A 21,811-nucleotide genomic window follows, 5' to 3' on the forward strand; every position below is an offset into this window, starting at 1 on the left:
TATCTTCGTATAATGTTGTTGAAAGGAGTTTACTAGAAAACAAACTACATGGTTCCTAAATGTGTTGAGTCATCGATCTTAACCATACACATTCTCAACTAGCCTCATGAATTGCAAGAATTTCGACATGATTTGAGGAGGTGTCTGTTTATGGTTTGTTTCACTGATCGCCAAGATATAACAATTCCTCCATATGTGAATAGATAATTTGTTTGAGATCTAGTTTTGTGTGGATCAGATAATTATCTAGAATCTGCAAAACCAACTAAGTTAAAATTTTATCTATTTGAATAAAATAATTCTATATTAATTGTTCTTCGAAGATAACGAAGTATATGTTTAATTTCATTTAAATGCCTTTTAGTTAGAGAGGAAATGTATCTAGCTAATAAATTTACTGAAAATGCTACAACATTGGAAACAAAGTTGAAGTTAAGGACTATCCAGACCTTAGAGGACATGTTGAGAGCATGTGTCCTTCAGTTTAATGGAAGTTGGGGTACCGACTTATCACTCATGGAGTTCACTTACAATAACAACTATCAGTCTAGTATCGACATAACACCATTTGAGGTTTTGTATGGCAAACCATGCATAACTCCTGTGTGCTGGAACGAAGTGGGAGAGCGAAGTTAGTTGGTCCTAAGTTAGTACAAATCACGACAGATAGTATTAAGTTGATAAGAGAGAACTTGAAAATAGTTCAAGATCAACAGAAGAGCTATGCATATAAATGACGAAGAGACTTGGAATTCCAAGTTGGAGATCAAGTTTTCTAGAAGTTATCTTTGTGGAAAGGTATTCTTCGCTTTAGGAGGAAAGAGAAGTTGAGTCCTAGATATATTGTTCCATACAAGATAACAAAACGAGTTGGGCCAACAACCTATAGAGACGACCTACCTTCAAAGAGACGACCTACCTTCAAAGAAGGAGACAATTGGAGCTCGTACTGATAATGTATTGTGAAAACGAGGTACAACCGAAATAGGGAAATCGAGAAAACATAATATTAAAATAATAAAATATGATATATAAAATAAATAAATAAATAATAAAATTAAGAAATTAGGAAAATTATAAAAACTAAAAATTTAATTTTTCCACTTTCTTTGGATTTCTCTCCAAATAAAAGTGCATCTTACAACTCCATGTCAATATTTACGGTCAATTTGGCAAGCATGAGATAAGACACATAACATGAGTGTTAGAATGATTAAAGGGTTGACATGTGATTATGACTAGCGTGGACACTAATAGACATCTATTATAAATAAAATTTATAATAAATTAGCCGAAAAAAAAGTAAAAAGAAAAATTCTTTTGTTAGGATATTTTTGCAATTAAACCGATATAGTTACTTAGAAATACTCATCATCTGCTGCAGCGCACGGTCATGCCAATCTCACCGTTTCGATTTCTTTCTTCTCTCTTCATTATCACCGTTTTCATTGTTGAGCCGACACGCCAACGATCTAGAATCGGGAAATAGAAGCGTTTCCCTCCATTCCCGGGAGGAATTAAGCGGTGGTGGAGAGTGGTTTTTCTTGGGCTAGGGTTTCCTAACAGCCGGTGCTTGAAAAGTTGAATAGCCATGGAGAGCGCCTTTGCGAGCGCCTCTGCTATATCAGACCAGAGGCAGAAGATCGAACAGTATAAACACATTCTGTATAATGTATTGTCGTCGAACGATAGGGTTCAAGCCAAGAAGTTTATCGATCACAGTTAGCTGCCTCCCATTTTTTTTTAAAGTTTAATTTAATACGTTGATGCTTTTTCTCCAAACTCGTCCATTTCTTCATTTTAGTGTGTAGGGCTAATCATCTGACGGTTCTTCACGTGCAGCACTATCCGACGAAGTTCCACTTGTAGTTTCGCGGCAGCTCTTGCAGACTCTAGCGCAAGAGTTGGGGAAGTTGGAGGGGGAGATTCAGAGAGAGATTGCCCATTACATCCTCGCTCAGATTCAGCCGCGAGTCGTCTCTTTCGAGGAGCAGGTTTAGTTCTGGTTTTATTATTTTATATGATATAGAAATGATGCTTCTCAGTTGTGTGAATGACAACGAAGCACCAATATTACTTCTTACTCAATTGAAACGGGAACCTGACCTTGCTATTCGTCTAAATATTCATCTAAATGGATTTTATACCTTGTTTTGTTGATTACAATTTTCCGGAAGAATGGTCATGCGTGTTTCCTTGGTTTATATTGGAATTGAATGGAAATCTTTTTTTCAATTTACTATTAACGGAAGAATTTGGGGTTCTTTTAATCACCAAACCGTCAGATATTCATTGCTTTTGGATTCATATACAGAACATTGTAAGTGCACGTTTGGTCTTTTATCAAACGGAAACAATACTTTCATTGAAATAATGAATGAGTTTCATGCTCAAAGTACAGAAGAGGAAACAAAATTAGAAAAACTTCAAGCAAGTCATACTAGGCTAAAACCAAATTACAACTTAGATACTAAAGCCCTGTAGAAAAACAAAGAACAATCCAAATCACCAAATAACTCAATAAGAAAAATCAGCAAAAAGCTTAGTAAGAGATACGGTCAAGGATTTAAACCTGAGGAAACCTAAAACGATTAGAAATGAAGCAACCATCGCATCAGCCCACAAAGTTGAACCTGAGATATAATGTATGGCCAACTAAAAATAATTGGCGAGCTCCAAAACCAAAGAAGAAACCAGCTCCCTGCAACCAGGCCGGCACCGACTTATAACAATTTCAGAGAAAATAGTAAGAAAAACTCCAAACTTAAACAAACAAAGAAATGCGCATCAAGTCTATCTACCGGTTGATTTATCCACTGTCTTTGGTGGAAAAATTAGAACAACTCTGACTAGAGCAATATCACTTATTTATAATCAATGTTTGTTTTTATTTTGTCGTCAGTTCCTATGTTTTTCTCTCATATTGTTTTGAGTGTGGCTAGGGTCAGCAGTTTTAACTACTTTTGGTCATGGATCTTGACTTGCATGGTCCATAGATTAAGGAAGTAATTTGACTCTGGTGAGTTGCAGGTGCTGATTATTCGGGAGAAGCTTGCTGAATTGTATGAATCAGAGCAGCAATGGTCAAAAGCTGCACAGATGCTCAGTGGCATCGATCTAGACTCTGGAATGAGGTACAACAGTCACTTTCCTTTCAATATGTGTATATTTTTTTTGTAAAAAGTAGGATTTTAGTAAATTCTGGACTCTCTCTTTATTGATTATGTCTTTTTGTGGTTGCTGTCAGGGTGATTGATGAGTCATACCGGTTGTCAAAATGTGTTCAAATTGCTCGTTTATACCTTGAGGTACAGTTTATTTCTGTAATTGCAGTTTGAATCTTATGACAGTTCTTATTACAAAGGGTTATATGTTAGTAATGGTAATTTGCTACGATGTGTAAAGGCATAGAGCTCTATATGGTGGAGGAGAGTGATTTCAGGTTCCACTATCCATGATATAATAGTGCAGCTGTTTTCAATTACATTGAATGTGCTTTACAGTAATTAATTGTTTAATGTTTATACTTACAAGGACAAGGAACTTTGTTTAGTCTTAGGTACTTGAGCACTCAATATTGCTCAATTTTTTCTTCCACAGGATGATGATGCTGTTAATGCTGAGGCCTTTATCAATAAAGCTTCATTTTTGGTTAGCAATAGTCAGCACGAAGTCCTTAATTTACAATACAAGGTTAGGAATCTTTCCAATTTTTGATGACTCTAACTCAGTAATGGCCATATGGTTTTTCTTCTGTGTAAATCCCCTCCATTTCATTCCTTTCGCAGGTTTGTTATGCTAGGATCTTGGACTTGAAAAGGAAGTTCTTGGAAGCAGCACTTCGTTATTATGATATATCTCAAATTGAAAAGAGACAAATAGGAGATGAGTAAGTAAACTTGAACATTCTTTTCGTGGAATACAAGTGTTTTTAGATTTGTTAAACAACCATCATTCACTTATATACTGTTTTTGGCCTTTTAGGATACCGATCTTAAACATTTGCACATGATTGGAAGTTCCTTTATTTTTACAGAACTTCCAGTTTATGTGTCAAGTTTATGCATTCTTGACATTCTTTTTGTGCTTTTTATTCACTGCGTAATTGCTAGCGTTTATTTAGTTATTAAAAATGACAGACATACCGATAAGCATTTTTCACTTGTGCTTTGTTTAGAACTTCAGAATTACCAAAAAGAAAAATTTAACTAAATTCAAAGCCAAGATATCTGTTTTATTTCTACAAAGTTCATGTCTTGATAATGTTTCAAAGGCTATCATTTTTAACCTTTTCTTTTAAGTGTACAATGGAACTGCAAAATTGGGCTGATACTACTATAATTTTTTGTGTTTGTTAGAATTGACGTTGACCAATTTTGTGACCTCTTCATTGATGTATTGTACAAAAAAGTATTCTTTTGTTGATTTTCCTTGTATATTTCACCCTGCTAAGCCTTTTCCTTCAACCATTTTCTACAATTATATTATGTATTTCACTCTTAATTTCAGTTGCTCTGGCTTTTTATTATGTATGAGGAGCTATTAACTTCAATTTTTTGAGCATTGTACATGCATGGACGAAAGTAATTTTTTTCTATAAATATCTTTTTTATGTAAAACTCTCTTTCTCAACCTATTAAACAGTCTAGTGCCTCCTTTGCAAAAGAAAATCCTGTTCTCACATACTTCTAATAACTGAGTTTCAACAAATTGGTATGATTTGTATTCCTTTTTTTCTATTCCTTTTTTTTTTTTTTTAGGAAACAGAGACAATTCATTTCACTGATATGATGAAAATGATATGATTTGTATTCTACCTTTGAGTTTGGAAATTCATGTTTTTATGATGAAAAATATGAATTCATTCATCTTGATTTTTGAAGAGATTGGTTAGGAAATGATACCATCTAACCATCTTCGGTTGACCTAGTAGAAAAAAAGAAAGTTTCAATAAATGGGTAGGAGGTCAAGGGTTTAAACCCATGGTGGTCGCCTACCTAGGAATTATATTTTCTACAAGTTTTCTCGACTCTTACATGTTGTAGTGTCAGATGGATTGTTCCATGAGATTAGTTGGGGTGTTCGTAAATTGGCCTAGACACTCACATATATATAAAAAAAAAGTAAATGATACAACCTCTCTTAACGAATGTTATTAGTTACTTTATTTGTTTTTTTTAGAGAGATTGACGAAGAAGCATTGGAACAAGCTTTATCTGCTGCAGTGACGTGTACAATATTGGCTGCTGCTGGTCCACAGAGATCCCGAGTTCTTGCCACATTATACAAAGTAAATTTTTTTTGATTTATTGATTTATTTATTGCTAATGGAATGTATCTATCATTTTGGAGGGGAGTGACTTTAACTATGTCCTTTCTAAGTGTTGATGCTTTGATGTAGGATGAACGTTGCTCGAAGTTAAAAATCTATCCAATACTGCAAAAGGTTCCCTTCCCCCTTCCTCCCTCCCTCCCTCCCTCCCTCTCTCTCTCTCTTCTAACATTCAAGAGTGTATTCTGTTTGTTGCCCTTAATAAGTGCATAAGAGTGATATTCTGTTCAATGCCCTTAATGAGTGCATAATTGAACTATTAGGTTTACTTGGAAAGAATTTTGAGAAAACCAGAAATTGATGCATTTGCTGAAGAGCTAAAACCTCACCAGGTTATGATTTTCACTCTTTACCTCGTTCTAGATTCTGGCATCACATCAAATATTAAAAATCTCTCTTTTTTAACATTTTTTCAACAGCAAGCCCTTCTGCCAGATAATTTTACTGTGTTGGATCGTGCTATGATTGAGCATAATCTTCTTAGTGCAAGCAAACTTTACACAAATATAAGGTTAATTATGTGCAGTATACTTTCTCCTTCTCCTTTATTCCTTTTCTTCTCGTTATTCTATTGTTTTTGGTTATTCTATGGCAGTTTTGAAGAATTAGGCACTTTGCTGGGTATTCCTCCTCATAAGGTGTGTGATATATCTATTATTCTTATTATGCTTTGGCAAAAATCGTTAACTTCTTGTTAATGATCTATTATGTTCCTACTGTCTGCGTAAAAATGATCCTTAAATTATTGGTTTTTAAATGAAAAGACATAAGTGAGATGGATCCTATCATGAACCTGCTTAACGGTAGGTTCCTCTATTTGAAACAAATTTCCTTTGCATTTAAAGCCATTTTAATGAAGGACCAATCAACCATATCATATTATATTTTAATATCCAGTTTGAAGATCAACCTTTTCCTCTTTTTCTTCACCTCATCAACCATCTTGTTTGAAGGATAGGTTTCAAAATTTATAAACCTCCTACAGGGCCAGCTTGGCTCTCGAAAATTATCACAAGGAGGACCCTTAAGTCTATCCACAAACTCTTGGGAGTGAGACCAGCAGGTCTAGATCATATCTGGCTTGGCAGCCAAAGATTTATTGCGAGTCCTGCATGTATAAGTTTCATTAGCGCATTTGTTTTACTTGTTTTAACGTTAATATTCAGCAGTAGCCAGTAAGACTGCATGGGCCTATAGTTTTGTCAGCCTATAAACTGCTGACAGCTAAAAATATAAACCCACTCATTTTAATGCCTTCCCAACACTAACTTGTTGTCCTCTACAATCCATAGTAATAAACCTGTCGTTTACAAAGCGTTTGGCTTTCCTGGCCCTATAGGGATTGGCAAATAATTGCGGTCATCAGAATACTTATTCTAAAAGTTGGCATCTGGCTTGTTGGGTACTTGGGATGTTTTATGGAGGACTAAGAGAACTGTTGACTTGATCTTTGATGTTTTATGGAGGACCAAGATTCCAAAGAAAATGAAGTTCTTTTCCCGATAAGTTTTGCTTGGTCATGTGAATACGAAGGATAGGATTTTTCGAAAGATGCCTTCTTTAATGGGGCCTTTTTTCTTGTATCTTTTGTTAGAAGGCGGATGAAAACCTGGATCACCTTTTTCGGAGTGTCAGTTTGCGAGATCTGTTTGGAATGGTTTCTCGCAAGAGTTTAATTTTTTGCTTGCTCGCTAGAGGGATGTTCGCTTGATGATCAAGCCTCCTCCATTTGCTTGCCAAAGAGAGCTGTTTGCAAGGGTGTGTGCTTTGTTGTGGGATCTTTGGGGAGAGAGGAACAAAGTGTTTTGAGGTGTGGAGAGGGAGCCTAGCAAAGTTTGGTATTTGGTGAGGTTTCATATTTCCATTTAGGCTTCAGTTTCAAAGACTTCGTAATTATTCTCTGGGTAATATCTTACTTAGTTGGAAACTCTTTCTATAGTGAGGTTTTTGTGGGCTTTCTTTTATATTGCCCAGGTATTCTTTTATTTTTTTCCTCAATGTAAGCAATTGTTTATATATGTGTGTGTATATATAAAAAAGAAAAATAAAGAGGGAAACTTTCTCATTTTTGATTGAAATGGGAGGTTTGGGTATCAACATTCTCACTATAAAAAATAGTGCTCTTCTAGCCAAATGGGGTTGGAGATTTCTCACCAAAAAGGATGCTCCTTGTTGGCAGGTGCTTGCTTCTAAGTTCTAAATATAAATGGTACGAGAATAGTTAGTAGACTTCCATGAAGGGCTCTTGGCTGCATAAAGGGCCATAGATTCAAATTATGAACAATATTACTCCCAGAGGACTGTGGGATAAAACCAAGATCTGGAAAGATAAATGGCTTATTGCCTCGCCCCTTTGTGTGGAATTTTGTTTACTTTTCAGAATTGTGACTATTAAGGACTCAATGATAAGTCATTGTTGGTTGACTCTCTTATGACCAGCTCTAAGCCTTTATGCCTTATAATAGAGATGATCTTATTTTGTGGATGTGGATGTTGGAAAATGATGGTTTCTTTTCAGTTATGCCTTTCTCTCAAGTTTGTTGTGAAGGAAGCAGCCTTGAACAGATGGAGATTTGATCTTAGATGGAAAGCTGGTTGTGAAGATCAAAGTCTTCACATGAATTTTCTCCTTTAAAAGGCTGAATACTTGTTGAAGATCTGGAGAACCCGGTAGAATTATGCCTTCTTCCCTAATTGGTGTGGTTTGTGTAAAAGAAGTGTGGAGTCCTTGCCTATTCTTTTTTTTGCCCCCTTGGTGTGTATTGTTGGGAAGGTTGTTTAGCTTGTCCAGCTTGCAGTGCTGTTGGCCTAGCAAAGCCTCTGATGCTTTTCTTCAGCTTATTAAAGGGCCCCAGGTTTCATGCTCAAGTGAAAATCCTTTGGTCCAATGGGATCTTTGCCCTTCTCTAGAGCCTTTGGTTTGAACAAAACTCAAAGATTTTTCTGGTCATGAACTAGATTTTTGGGCTCTTTTCACTCTTTTTGCTTCTACTCGGTCTTCTACTGCTAAATTCTTTTGAAATTATACCTTAACTCATATTTACACTAGTTGGGTTTTGTTTTTGTAACCTGTCAGTGTGTGAGATATCTATCTTTCCCGCTTTTGTATTCTCTCTTTGTTATTGAAAGTTATGATTCTTATTATTGTTAAAGAAATATGTTGGGCCACCAATCATTTGGCAGTATAGTAGAAGAGGAAATAAGGGGAGCGCACACGTTATGGGGAGTGTGGTTGCTAGAGCTGGGACCCACAATTAGTTAGTTGGAGGCAAGAGAGGTATAAATAGTGAAAGGGAGGGTCTGCGAGTGGGCATGAGAGTTTTTGTCAATCATTTGTCTACATACTTGAAAGATAGGAGAGGCAGTGAGGGGGGTAATTCTTTTTTTGTTCTTCTTTACCAATTACTTTCTGTTTAGGGATTGCTAATCTATCAATCCTGTGTATCTATTCTGATATTTTCATTGAATAAAACTCATCTCGATTCCGGAGTTCTATCATATTGGTGTCAGAGCATCTTAACCTGGGAAAGGAGAAGAGAATGGCATAAAGGAGAATTGAGGGGAAACTGGAAACGTGCGACCAAGAAATTTCTGGTATGAGAGTAGAGTTGCACTAATCACCGGCGGTTGAAGAAAATCTCGCTTCATTGAAAGGTTGGGAGAATAGGAGGAGAAGCAACAACAATTGTTGATGAATTTTTTGTGAAAGGAAAACCGAATACGTCTAGAGAAATGGAGGAATCTTCGATTAAAGGAAAACCGATCGGGAGCAATGTTGAAGGAGGAGATACGACGATGAATGAAATCAAATCTGAAGGAAGCGATATCCCTTACGATCGCAGCAAGTTCAAGAAGGTTGAGATGCCCGTATTCAGCGGCAATGATCTGAGTTCTTGGTTGTTTCGAGTAGATTGTTATTTCCAGATTCATAAGCTGACGGATTCGGAGAAGATGACTGTGGTTGTTGTTAGTTTTGATGGAGCAACTTTGGATTGGTACCGGTAGGAAGAACGAGATCCTTTCAAGGATTGGTTGGATTTGAAATAGAGATTGATGGTTTGCTTTAGATTGGTGAGAAAAGGATCAATCTGCGGACGATTCTTAGCAATCAAGCAGGAAACGATAATGGAAGAACATAAGAATTTACTCAATAAATTGGTTGCGTCGCTACCATAGTCGTGAAGGAGGTGTGGGAAGAGACGTTCATGAATGGGCGTAGTCCATGGATTAAGGCCGAGGTAGAGTGCTGGGAAACGGTTGGGCTTGTGCAAATGATGAAATTAGGCCAACGCGTGGAGAATTGTGAGATAAAGAGGAGGGAAGCGGGCCTCGATAATCTAACGGAAGTTAAGGCCCAAATGCCTTTATCTTTTAATAAACCTAACATTCTGATTTCTGTGAAAGATAACAAATCGGGAGAGAATTTTCTTGTACGCACGATTATGTTGAGAGGAGCGACGACGTCGGGGAATCGGCGTGAAGGTCCAATGAAACGTATGATGGACGGGGAATTTCAGGCTTGGATAGATAAGGGACTCAGTTTCAAGCGAAAGGGATAGTCGAACTCCCAATTAATTTTGTGGTTGGGTTGACTAATCCAGGAACGATGATGTTAAAAGGGAGGTTCTGAGAAGAATTAGTGATTACATTGATAGATTGCGCTGCAACGCACAATTTTATTTCAGAAAAGTTAGTGTCATTGTTGAGAGTTTTTGGTAATCATTTGTCTACATCCTTGATAGGAGAGGCAGTGAGGGGGGTAATACTTTCTTTGTTCTTTACCAATTACTTTCTGTTTAGGGATTGCTAATCTATCAATCCCGTGTACTTTCTGATATTTTCATTGAATAAGATTCATCTCCATTCCGGAGTTCCATCACAATACTTATTCCAAAACCTCTAGATATTGAAAATTCCATTTCTTATAAAAAAATACTTATTCTAAATGTCTAGCAAGGAGACACTAGAAAGTCTTTCGAGAAATAAGGTTCTTTTCTACTCCCCGCTCTTCTATGGAAGAGAGGTACTTTCACAGTCTCAGAGCAAAGGTTTACGTTTTTGCTTTCAAAGTCTCCCCTAGTTATGATCTGCTCTTTTCATTGAGAAAGATGAAAAGTTAAAGCTATACCATTAGATTCATAGTAAAGAAAGGTCTTGTTTTTGCCCCTCTCTCTTACAAAAGACAAATACCAGATTGAGTTGATATCTCCAAAGACTACATACAATAAGTTACAAAAGATGAATGGTTATATCAAAGGTTTAGTTAGAGAATGGCAAATGTAGCGAGAGCAAAAGAGCTTGTTTGATATTTTCTGCTTCTGGCTTGCAAGCAGATGCTCATTCACTCATGAAGTCCACTTTGCTTGCTAAATTAGACTCCTCTCTCTTTGTAGGCTGAGAAGATAGCATCAAGAATGATATACGAGGACAGAATGAGGGGATCGATTGACCAGGTTACTTCTCTTCTCTGTCTCCACTCGCCCAAAAAGAAAAGGGAAAAGGGAAAAGGGATCATGTTCAGACTCCCATGAAATGAAGGAACTAATGGAAAAACGATTTATATTTAATTAGCTCTTCAGAACTGTTTGCACATTATATTTAATACAAACCTGCTATCAGGTAGAAGCTGTGATCCATTTCGAGGACGATATTGAAGAGCTGCAACAATGGGATCAACAGGTATTCTCTCTCTGCATTTTGGTTTCTATCCATTTATTGCTCGTTGCTAAATTGCATTGTACATGTTATGTTTATGGATAATTTTAGATATCTGCATTTATTGCACCTTTTTTTTTTTGTTCAATTATATTTAAGATGCCTTTACTTAATACATAAATTTTTGATATTGTGGATCTACTGTGTAATTAATTTTTCTTGGTTGGTCTGTTTAGATTGTTGGTCTCTGTCAAGCTCTGAACGACATCTTGGATAGCATGGCAAATAAAGGTGTCTCCCTTCCTGTTTGATCTTTTGTGCTCTTAAGTTGTTCCAATCCAATCCAGTGATTTTGTAATATCTTAGAAACTTCTATCTTTTCCCCCCATAGTATGAGGCTATTTTAGTTTTTTTCTTTTCTTTTTTTTTCTTTTTTTGGAGAGGTTGAAAATTACTATTCTTTTTAGCAGTGAGGGTCATTTTTTTGTCATTGGTGTAAAAAAAAAAAGAAAAAAAGAAAAGAGCGAAAGAGAGGAGGGACATGTTGAGTTATGAAGCCTTTCTATGGGAAAAAAAGGAGAAAAAAACTTAACTTCCCCCCCGAGAAAAGGGAACAAGAAAAAGATAAAACGAAACACTGGATTTAACAAATACTGCAGACCAAATCTGGTAGAAAGTCCAAATTTGCAAAAAGATAAAATGACCTATTTGGAAATTTAAATTTTAACATATTGTAGATGAGTCCTAATTTGAGTGTGTCGTGTATACATGGATTTATCTCGTTACAGTAAACTCACTGTTTTGCGCAGTGGCTATGAATGATAGATATCTTGGATTTTTCCTTGTGGCTTCTCATTTCACAGGAATCACTTCAAATTGAACCGTTTGTGAAACCAAATAACATCCAATTCTGTGGTTCTGTTCGGTTTAATGTAATCCCAAAATCGTCCCTCTCAGCCCACCCCCATAGCTCAGCTCTCACTGCCCCTTGGTATCCCAAACTCTTGCTTCCATCTCTCCTCTTGTTGATTCTCTGACCTCTGACCCGTTATTGTTGTCAGATCTCAGATTTGACTCCTTAGTGTTGGGTCTTCGTCCAGCCGTTGTCAAGTTTTATTTCTGATGACAAAATATTCTGCAACCTAAAACTGAGTTGAATCAATGGTTCAGTGAATTAATCGCTTCATGAAATTTTTAATATTTTTCATTTAATTTTGTGCAATTATGCTTTCTTGGTAAGTTCTCACTATATGTAAAATCATTCATCTTAGTTAACTACTATTGCAAAGTTTTAAATGAAATGATTGAATTTTTTTCTGCTAAATTTATGGAGGTTATTCAGGTTTATTGTTAGAAAGGATTAACTGTCAAATTGTCCATATTTATAATCTACATTTCAATGTTCAATTTGTCGTTAGTCTAATAAAATCTGAATTTTAGATATAATTATTTAATGTATATGTATTAAATAATTGGAGTATTATTGTTAGAAAATACTTAAGTATAGCAAATTTTAGATTCTAATAAATTTAAAGGTTATATTTTGTAAAAGTGAATGGAGATAAATTTAAAATTTTCTAGTTTTGAAAATCCTTTCATAATAACAACAAAATTTTAAAATATTAATGTGGGGATGGTCTGTATTTGTTTAGTTTGGGAGTTTCTCCCTCTCTTTCATTCCCCTCAGAATTGTAGAAATAGTAATACTTAGTGAAAATGAACTCCACTTCTATCCCTTTATACCAAGGTAATCGCAAATTTTCGGAGCCTTAACTTTAGAAGGATTTGAAATTTTAACAATAATAGCTCATTGCAAGGGTGAAACCATAGAGTTTTGAGATAGAAAGATAAAGAAAGACATTTGGAGGGCAGCTCAACATTGGTTGGCTGTCTCAGCCTAAAGAATCAAGGTCGATCAAGCTCTACTTGACTAGATTGAGATTAAGCTGTCTAGTTTGGGCCAACCCAATCGTTTAACGTAGGTACATAGTTGAACCCATGGCCTTTCTCAACGGGCCTGAACGAGATTGAGCTCAAAGGGGTTGGCGTAAAGATAAGTTCATATCCAATTCAATTCATGAAAAATGCTAGGTTATCTCAGATTGTTCAAGGGAAGTTGGATAGAAGCTCATGTTTGAGAGTTCGGTTTTGAAAAACAGCAAAAATAATTTTTTTAAGAATTGTGCGAAACCAACCTTGCTTCCCTTGCAAACTGTCTAAGAGTATTTCAAAAGTGTCCTTCAAATTTACCTCACGAAATTGTAATCAAATCTCCATTTTTCAAATTTAAATATTTAAGTTGAATTGTTTTAAAACTTCATAGCTGTTTTTTCCTTGTTTGGCTCGATTTACCTTTTTTTTTTTGAAGAAAAAAGAAATATCATATCTTTTAAAATACTTTCAATTTAGTATGTTTAAAAATAAACTCTATAAGTATATAACAATGGTGATAACGACCTTGAATGACATCAGAGTCATAACAGTCTACTTTCTCTCTCCTTTTCTCTTCTTTCTAATGGAGTAAACTCCACTCGGAATCTGGGGTGGAATATGGTAAGATTCTAGTCTTTTAAAGTTTTTGTTCTTTCCAATAATTCTTAATTTATTCCTTGTCTCAAATTACATTTTGGTGACTCTCTTACCTTGAGTCTCTTCTCAATTTAAAAGGATTAGTTCTCAGAATTCATGATAAAGGCGTGGTTAACCTCATGATGGAGAATAATCAATTTAAATCTTTAAAGAAACCCAAGTTCAAGATCGATTGATCGAAGAATTTAATTTAAGTCAAGAAATAAATTATTATTACTATAAAAGAATTAACACTTAATAGATTTTAATACTACTTTCCTAAAATCCCTAGATTCTTCTTTCTCCTTTATGCTTTCTAAACTTCTCTCTAAGCTCTATTCCTACTCGCCTACGATTGTTGATACAACTTCTTCTTCCTCTTCTTCTGTAATTTTCTCAAAAACTTAAAGATCAAATGATGATCTGTTAGAAGCAATTGCCAATCACAATTCAGATGAAGCCCACCTTGCTAAAGTTGAAGACTACTTCAAAAGCTAGTTTATCCTAAAGATAAATCCAAACTAGGTATACAAGATAAATACCTTCAACTTCTCTCAGGAAGATGTCATCATCATCATAGAGGAGAACGATGAATTAGCTGCAATGAATCTACTACCTAAAGAAACTCTTTTAAGAGTAAATGAAAAGTTCAAATACCTCCACATCAGATGTGTTCAAGTGGTCTTAAAGCCCCTCTTTAGAGAAGGATCAGATGTTTCTGTCTACCTTGCTCTAAGAAACAAAAGGCATCTCAGGTTTACTCTATCTTTTCTAGGAATTGTTCAATCAAACTTGGGACAAGGTCCAGTTTACTTCTATTGTAGACCAGGACTCACTGTCTCTCTCCAAGACAAAAACATCATGGATGCTCTAAGTCTTGATGTTCACTTTCAAGGGCTTGAACTGGAAGACGAATCACTTCCTTTTGCAGTGTCCTATCACATCTACTTCAAATTAATGCATACAAATCTTTCTCCCAAAGCTCTAGGTGTTTCTCCAAAAGGTTACACCATGCTCATGGAAGTCAATGTTGAAAAATCATCCATGACTATTCCGAAAACGATTTGATAGGAAGAAATCACTCAGAATCCCGTTTGGAAGCTACAAAGAGTAACAACCCCTGCCAAAAGAATTAGTACAGAGCCAATAATCACCGAATTTTCAGATGGAAACCTTGAAATTCAATTTAATTATGAAGAAAGATATCTCAGAATTAGGGAAATCATGAGTAGTCGTCTCAACACATCTTTGGATACCAGGATCGTCAACTCTTTTTCTGAATCTTTTAGGAGATCGGGATCAATGAGAGCAGCGGTGGACTTCACTCATCCAGTCTCCAACGTTCTATATGAAAAGGAAGAAGGATTGCTTTCTCCTACCCAATCCGATACGAAAAGGAGAACTGAGCCAATCAACAACCAAATTAACGTCATTTCCAGCAATGATGATAATGCATGTTATGAGGAAATGCAACAAGTACATAGATATGTGGAGCTGCACCAAAAGAGAATAGGAAACCTATTCTCTGTCAAAAGGACTTCACCACGAGAATGAAGCAGAAAGAGCAAGCTAGGAATGAAGCTCTTATCGAAACCCTCCAAGTCAAAGGCCAAGTTGCGATGATAAGAATTCAATTGTTTGGACCACATCAAAAGGAAAAGAAATAGCTTTCACCTATCCTCCTAAGGAAGAGGCTTATTTCCCTCATCCTGTCATTCCAGCCATCAAAATGGTTTCTTCTCCCTATAAAACCATAGATGAAGAAAAGGTTCCAAAAGTTGGAGTTCGTGAAATTAAGAATATCCAACATCAACTCAACTACATAAACAAGGTTCTTTCTATAGTCTTCAAAGCAGTAGAAAGAATAGAGAATCCGGGTCTTCCCATAAACATCAAGAACCCTGAGATTCTCCATGTTGATCCCAATCAACCGATATTTCAGCCTAACAGTTTTGATACTGGTAAGCTCAAAGATGATCCTTCAGATATCTTGTCTGAAATCAACAAGCGGCTCGCCTATTTTTCTATCAACAAAGACTCGGAAGTTACCTCGTTGTCGATAGAGAAAGACAAATTAGTTTCAACAAACAAGGTTGAAAACTCGAAAAGAATCATATTGCAATATGATAAAAAGGGACTCTTTTCATCAAGCCTTTGCTTCAAAGACGCTTCTGATAGCTTAATGGGTAGATATGAAGAACCACTACTCTCAACCATCGCCTTCTGATTTAGGTTGGGATGACCTACACCATGAGAGACACTCTTATGACAGAACGTGCCTAGTCACTTGGAATATCGATGGATATTCTGAAGCACAAATGATGAACATGTTTCAAGAAATGTTGTTAGCCGCCTCAGCCTATAGCGTTAGGAAAACAACTCTTGCAATAGCCCAAATTATCATTTCAGGTTTCACTAGAAATCTAAGAAGCTGGTGGCACAACCAACTAACAGAGCAGGAAAGATGCCGAATCTTAACTACTACGAAAATAGTTGTCAAGCAAGAAGGAGAATCCGCACCTAGACAAGAAGAAGAGCCCGATATGGTCAATCTGCTGGTCTACACAATGACAAAGTATTTCATTGGTAGCACTCATATTCATTTCAATCTTGCGACATAGTCTCTCCTACGGTTAAGGTTTTACAAGATGAGTCGATATAAATGGTATGAAGATACTTTTATGGCACGACTTTATACCCTAACCACCTGCGGAGCCGACATCTGGAAACAAAATTTTGTTGAAGGACTTCCACACTACATCGCTAAAATTTTTTATCAAACAGTGGCAACAAACAAATCGACTGGTCTGAATTAACCTTTGGAGACATATCAGCCATAGTGTAAGCAATATGCATTAATCTCTGTACAGAGAATAAGCATACTACAAAGGTTATCAAGGACTCTGACTATCGAAAGGAACTAGGGACCTTCTGCAAACAGTATGGTCTTGACAAGGGGTCTAAGATGATAGGAAGAAAAGGAGAAAGTCTTCATCCAAAAGGCTCTTCAGTAAAAGCAAGTCTAAAGATCCAGAATTTCCTCGAAGGAAGAGGAAATACTACAACAAAAACAAGAGCAAAAATAAGTATTCTTCCAAAGCCAATGCCACTTCTTACAAATGCAACCGCAAAGGTCATTATTCAAATCATTGCCCTGGCCTGAAAGAAAAAATCAATGCTTTGATTATTGATGAAGAGACCCGAAAATCTCTTCTTCATGCCATTAGGTCTAAAGAGGACGACTCTTCCCAAACTGAATCTTTTTTCGATGAAGAATGTATCAACATCCTTAACGACGAAGGATCTTCGAGTGAAGAAGCCTTCTTTTCTCAAAGTGACTTAATCGATAACGAAGGAGCAATTTCTTGCACGAAAAGATGTACTGGCAAATGTTCGGGACATATTAATGTCATCACAAAAGATCAAGAAACTCTCTTTCATTTTATCGATCAATTACCAAATGAGAATTCTAAGCAAACTTGTCTTCTAAAGCTAAGGCAGAGTATCGAAGAGCAAAATTCTCAAGGAAGAATCGAGAAAAGCCCGATAATATATTCTTATCAGGATATATTAAATCGTATCAAAGGCAAAGCTAAAAAGCCTGTTCAAGTCGAAGATCTCCACTCTGAAGTGAAGATACTCACAAGAGAAGTTGCAAACAATAGTCAATGACTCACAACTCTTGAACAAGCCTTCAGTACGATTCAAGAAGCTCAAGGTTCGAATGAAGTCCCAGTAATTCAAACGAAAGGAACTTCCTCAAATAACCCAGAAAGCTCGGAAAAAGCCTTAACCAGAATAGCCGGAAGTATCAACTACATCAGTAGAGTTCAAAATAAAAAATGGATGTCAAAGATAGTTTTTAAGGTAAAACATTTTCAATTAGAAACGGTTGCACTAAAAACGATCCCTAAAAAATCGTTTATTCAAAGCTAAGAATTTTTCGAGTCCTCACACCATCTTATTGGAAACAAAGGATGTTCATAGGAAAGAAATTCTCTCGTCCTTTCAAGCCACCATCCTACAATTACCGTGACTACACCAAGGCATAGTATCTTGTATTTTGGCTTCAAGCTTACAACCATTGGTTTGTGACGTTTTGTAAGCAAGCTTACAAAATGAACTTTCCAAACTGATTTCAAAACTGGTAGATGTACTTCAGACTTTCTAAAGAAATCTTTCCAGTTGAAGTTCTACATTCATACCATCTTTTCCAACAAAGTATCTACTTGTCTCCTCTTTCTAATAATTTTTTTTGTTAAATGACTAGGTATTTATGTGTGTTTTTTTAACTATAAAGTAAAGACATTTCTTTTCTAGAAAAAAATAAATTTCTTGTCACGCTTCGCCCCTTCGCCACTTCATGTGACCAAAAGGAGGCATGCCACTTAGACTTCCAATGCGTACCTCTTCGCGAGATAATGAGTTAAACGCCTAGTAAGTGGAACTTCTCAATCAATCTTAATCGCAGAGTTCCGACCTTAACTTGGAAGATCTCCTCAACTCATAGTAGCGAAAATACTAGGATGACCAACTTAATTTAAACGTCTGGTCTTCCACACTTAAACTCAAAGCTAAGCGAAAGTACTAGATGAATACAAACATTTCACAGCGGAAAGATAATAAAACGCAACTATGATTTTATAACTTGGTCCAACTCTTTGCAAATACATTTTTTCCTCACAAGCCACTTAAAGAAAACTTGAACTTTAAGCTCTGGCCTGCCTGCCTTCCTTCACTGGAATGCCTCTCTTTGCATCAAGGTGTTTGGGAGTATAATAACCCCTTTCTTATAATAACCCTTTTATTATCCTTCTCCATGATCGCCTAGCAATTCATCTCAAGGACAAGGCTCATCTCACACACAAAACTAAGATGCTGTCCTCCTTGAACGTAATAACTTTAAACCATCCGAAGACAGATAACTTGGTCAGCTTTTCCATGTCGCATCTGTTAACGGAATGGTCTCACATATTTTATTTCAGAATATTATTTAAAAAATTGGTTAAGGAATTGGTTAAGATCTTCCCTTAAAAGATGGTCCAAAAGTGGTTAAGATCTTACCCTACCTAAGGAAGTTTAAGGATAAATATCGATTACAGTAAGTTCTTCTTTGCGGCTTTTAGAAGAAAAAGAAGAAAAAATTGACAGAAGAAAATTTTCAGTCAATTGGAGTTGAAGTTGAGTACATCATTGATTAGTGCTGCAATTAAGGGGGAGTTTCGTCCCACCCTCTAATTAGTTATGATTAATATGTTATATCATGATCAAGTTTTGTTGAAACAGTTCTAGAACAGTACGGTAACAATAGTGTAGAAGTGTTGTTCCTTCGGTCATAACTACGTATTCAACATTTATTGTATTCGTGATTAATACAATCTTCTATCCCATGCAAATAGCTCCCTAGATGTAGATGCTCATTCATCGAATTGGGTTAACAAATGTTGATGTGTTGTTTGTTTCTTTTTATGTTACTATAGTTTAGTACGTTGCACATAACTGTGGGCACAACTGTTATATATCACTAAAACCATTCTTATTTCAGCCTCTCATTTTACCTATTATTACTTGGCCTCAACGCCTGATTACCTGGGGAAGGGAAACTTTAACACGTAAGTCAAATACATAGTGAGTAAGAGTTTTGAAAAAACCTTTTTGGGAATATAAGTCAAGCACAAATATTTTCATTTCTTAAATGCGTGTTCCAATGCCTCATTTCACAAATCACAGAAACCTCACATTAGCTCATCGTATTCCTTTCTAACAGGAACATGAATTCTTCCCCTCGCCAAGCATATTGCGATTCATTTTTGCCAGTACCTTGCGATTAAGCTACTGTAATGTTCACTTCATCCACAGCATTTGGGACGTTTCCTAGTTTAATTCTTTCTTGCTGCATCGGACGTCGCAGTTCAAACTATGCACACATCCGCATATGCTTACTTGATAGGAATTAGGCTAATGGTTTGCACACAGTCCTTACAATCAACAAATAGAAAACAATCATTCTCTCTTTACAACCAACAACAACAATAATATTAATAATAACACAAAGATACAGAACATGTCATGAATAAATTAGACTCAGAAAGAATCCATTAAGAAAAAGTCTACAAAACATAGCTTATAAACCACACAGAAGTGTTTAGTTTAAGAAAGTCACTCACACATGAGTATACAGTTTAATAAAGTCACTCATGCAAGCTTCTAATTCTTTCTTTCCTGAATTCCTCTTCTCGCCTATTGTTCTCTCGACAATAACTCTACTCTTTGCATTCTTTTGACAAAACTTTCAAAATGACAGCACTTTCCTTAAGGCTTTTACCCCTATTTATACCAATCTTTTGGATCACATACTTCCTTTGCATGTCAATTCAGAATTATAACTTTACACGTGTTACCTTACCGCTTTGCTACACTATGCAACCAACAAACCCAACACGTAGGCCAAACTTCGAATTAACATTCCTTCGAGATGCAAACGTTTTCATCTTGAAAAGTCAAACTCTTCTTCGTCTTATCTCCTCGGGAAGCTAAACTCCTTTTTTTTGCCTTTGTCTTCCTTGCTACTGGTTACAACTGCTCACTTCTTTTATGATTTCACCTCGTAGTACGTCACCCAATCAACACAACTTCCTTTTCTTTGAATTTTATCTTTAGAATGATCAATCTTTTCATTTAGAAGGATTGTCTCACTCAACGCCTCTCTTCTTAAACAGGACTCCCTTTCTCAGCTTTGGGCCTCACAACTTCTAATTTTAAGAGGGAAAAAATTAGAAAAATTATAAAAAATAAAACATTTGACAAATATTTACACTTCATAGAAAAATCAAGTGTAATTAATTTAATCTTTTAGTGGTTTTGTTTTATGGGTGTAAATAGTGTCAATTTTTCTATTTTTAAAAAAATCTCAAAAACTTATCTTATAAATTTAGAGACTATTTGTTATTCAATTGAAATTATTGAGATTTGAAATTTGTTATCTTTTTTAATCAAATTTGTTGTCTTTTTGTAATATGAAATTTCTCTTAATCAAATCGTAATTCTAGTTCTGTGTTATGGTATTTCTGTTTTCTAATAATTTAAATTTTTTATTAAAATTCTTTTTTTGGCATTTAAAATTTTTTTAGGCATGTTAATATTTTTTAGAGGAGAAATTTGGTGGATACTATCAAAACTAATTCATGTTGAATGGTTCTTTGCACCGGTCTACCATGGTAAACTTTTTTCGTCCTCCAGTCCATCACCTCTGCATGTGTTACAATCGACAAGGATTGGGGATGACGTCAAAGTAATTGGCCTTATGTTATTAACCATCAATTTAACTAAGTTGCTGGAACTGAAGCTGAATGAAAGAATAAGCAAAAGAAACTTTGTTTTTGCAGAAATTGAAGCTGGAGGCTTTTCTTTTAGTTTAGAGGATTTTTTGTGATTGCCCGCTGCTCTTTCGTGGGTTATGGTGTTTGACGCTTTACGTCAATAGAGATGAAGAAGACGAACAAAGGAAGGTTTTGAAACTGGCTTCAATAGAGATGAAGAGGACGAACGAATTTGGAGGAAAATTGAGGATTTTATGGCTTTTAACTGCTTTGGTTGTTTTTGTAGGGTAAAATTAGGTGGAGAGCTGAAATTTTTATATATTTGTATAGTTAATTTTTATATATTTGTATAGTTAATTTTTTGTACATATTTGGTCGGTTATAATTTTGTATATTTATATTTGATTTAGTAGACCGGAGAAGATAACTAAATTTGTATATATTTGTACAGTTAGTTTTCTATCTCTCTTTGACTAGGTAGAATGAGGAAAATGTTAAAGGGACATTTATAAATTGTAAAAGTAGCAAATTTAAAAACGGACAGCCTTTGATAGCCCTTTGATATATCTAATTACTTATCGTATTTGTCATATTTTGTATTATGCAAAAAATATCTAATTACTTATCGTATTTGTCAAATTAACCCTTTTTCTAATTTTTTTTATCATATGATGTAATTTCTCAATATTAAAGCAAAACTTGTTAATAATGAACTAAATTGGAACAATTTATTTTTGGTATTTTAATTATCTTCATATAGTTAAGAGTCATTTTCGTCTATCACTAATTAGCATGATAGGGCTTGTAGGGTATTTTCATCTTTTGCTAATTAATGTTATCTATTTATAAAATTCAATTTGCTATTTTTTACCATTTTGAAACATTTTTGTTATTTTCTTGGATGATCTTTTAAAATTTGCTAATTTTCTTTGTTTTA

The 21,811-nt window shown here is 35.5% G+C and overlaps 1 protein-coding gene across 2 annotated transcripts; it reads left to right on the forward strand.

The window, feature by feature from the left end:
• The first annotated feature begins 1,353 nt into the window (after positions 1-1,353).
• Positions 1,354-11,830, forward strand: LOC103503958 (COP9 signalosome complex subunit 4). 2 transcript variants are annotated; one of them, XM_008468363.3, is made up of 14 exons: positions 1,357-1,721; positions 1,843-1,994; positions 3,031-3,134; positions 3,248-3,308; positions 3,601-3,693; positions 3,789-3,889; positions 5,182-5,290; positions 5,402-5,446; positions 5,596-5,664; positions 5,752-5,843; positions 5,928-5,970; positions 10,726-10,785; positions 10,952-11,011; positions 11,224-11,830. In XM_008468363.3, the coding sequence occupies exons 1-14, from the start codon at positions 1,592-1,594 to the stop codon at positions 11,296-11,298; spliced, it is 1,194 nt and encodes a 397-aa protein (XP_008466585.1). In that variant the 5' UTR covers positions 1,357-1,591; the 3' UTR covers positions 11,299-11,830. The 2 variants fall into 2 exon arrangements, with proteins under 2 accessions (XP_050939168.1, XP_008466585.1); XM_051083211.1 differs by having other exon boundaries at positions 1,354-1,721; positions 10,952-11,830.
• The last annotated feature ends 9,981 nt before the right edge of the window (positions 11,831-21,811 follow it).

Source organism: Cucumis melo, chromosome 4 (assembly GCF_025177605.1).
Source record: "Cucumis melo cultivar AY chromosome 4, USDA_Cmelo_AY_1.0, whole genome shotgun sequence".
NCBI classification, from domain to species: domain Eukaryota; kingdom Viridiplantae; phylum Streptophyta; class Magnoliopsida; order Cucurbitales; family Cucurbitaceae; genus Cucumis; species Cucumis melo.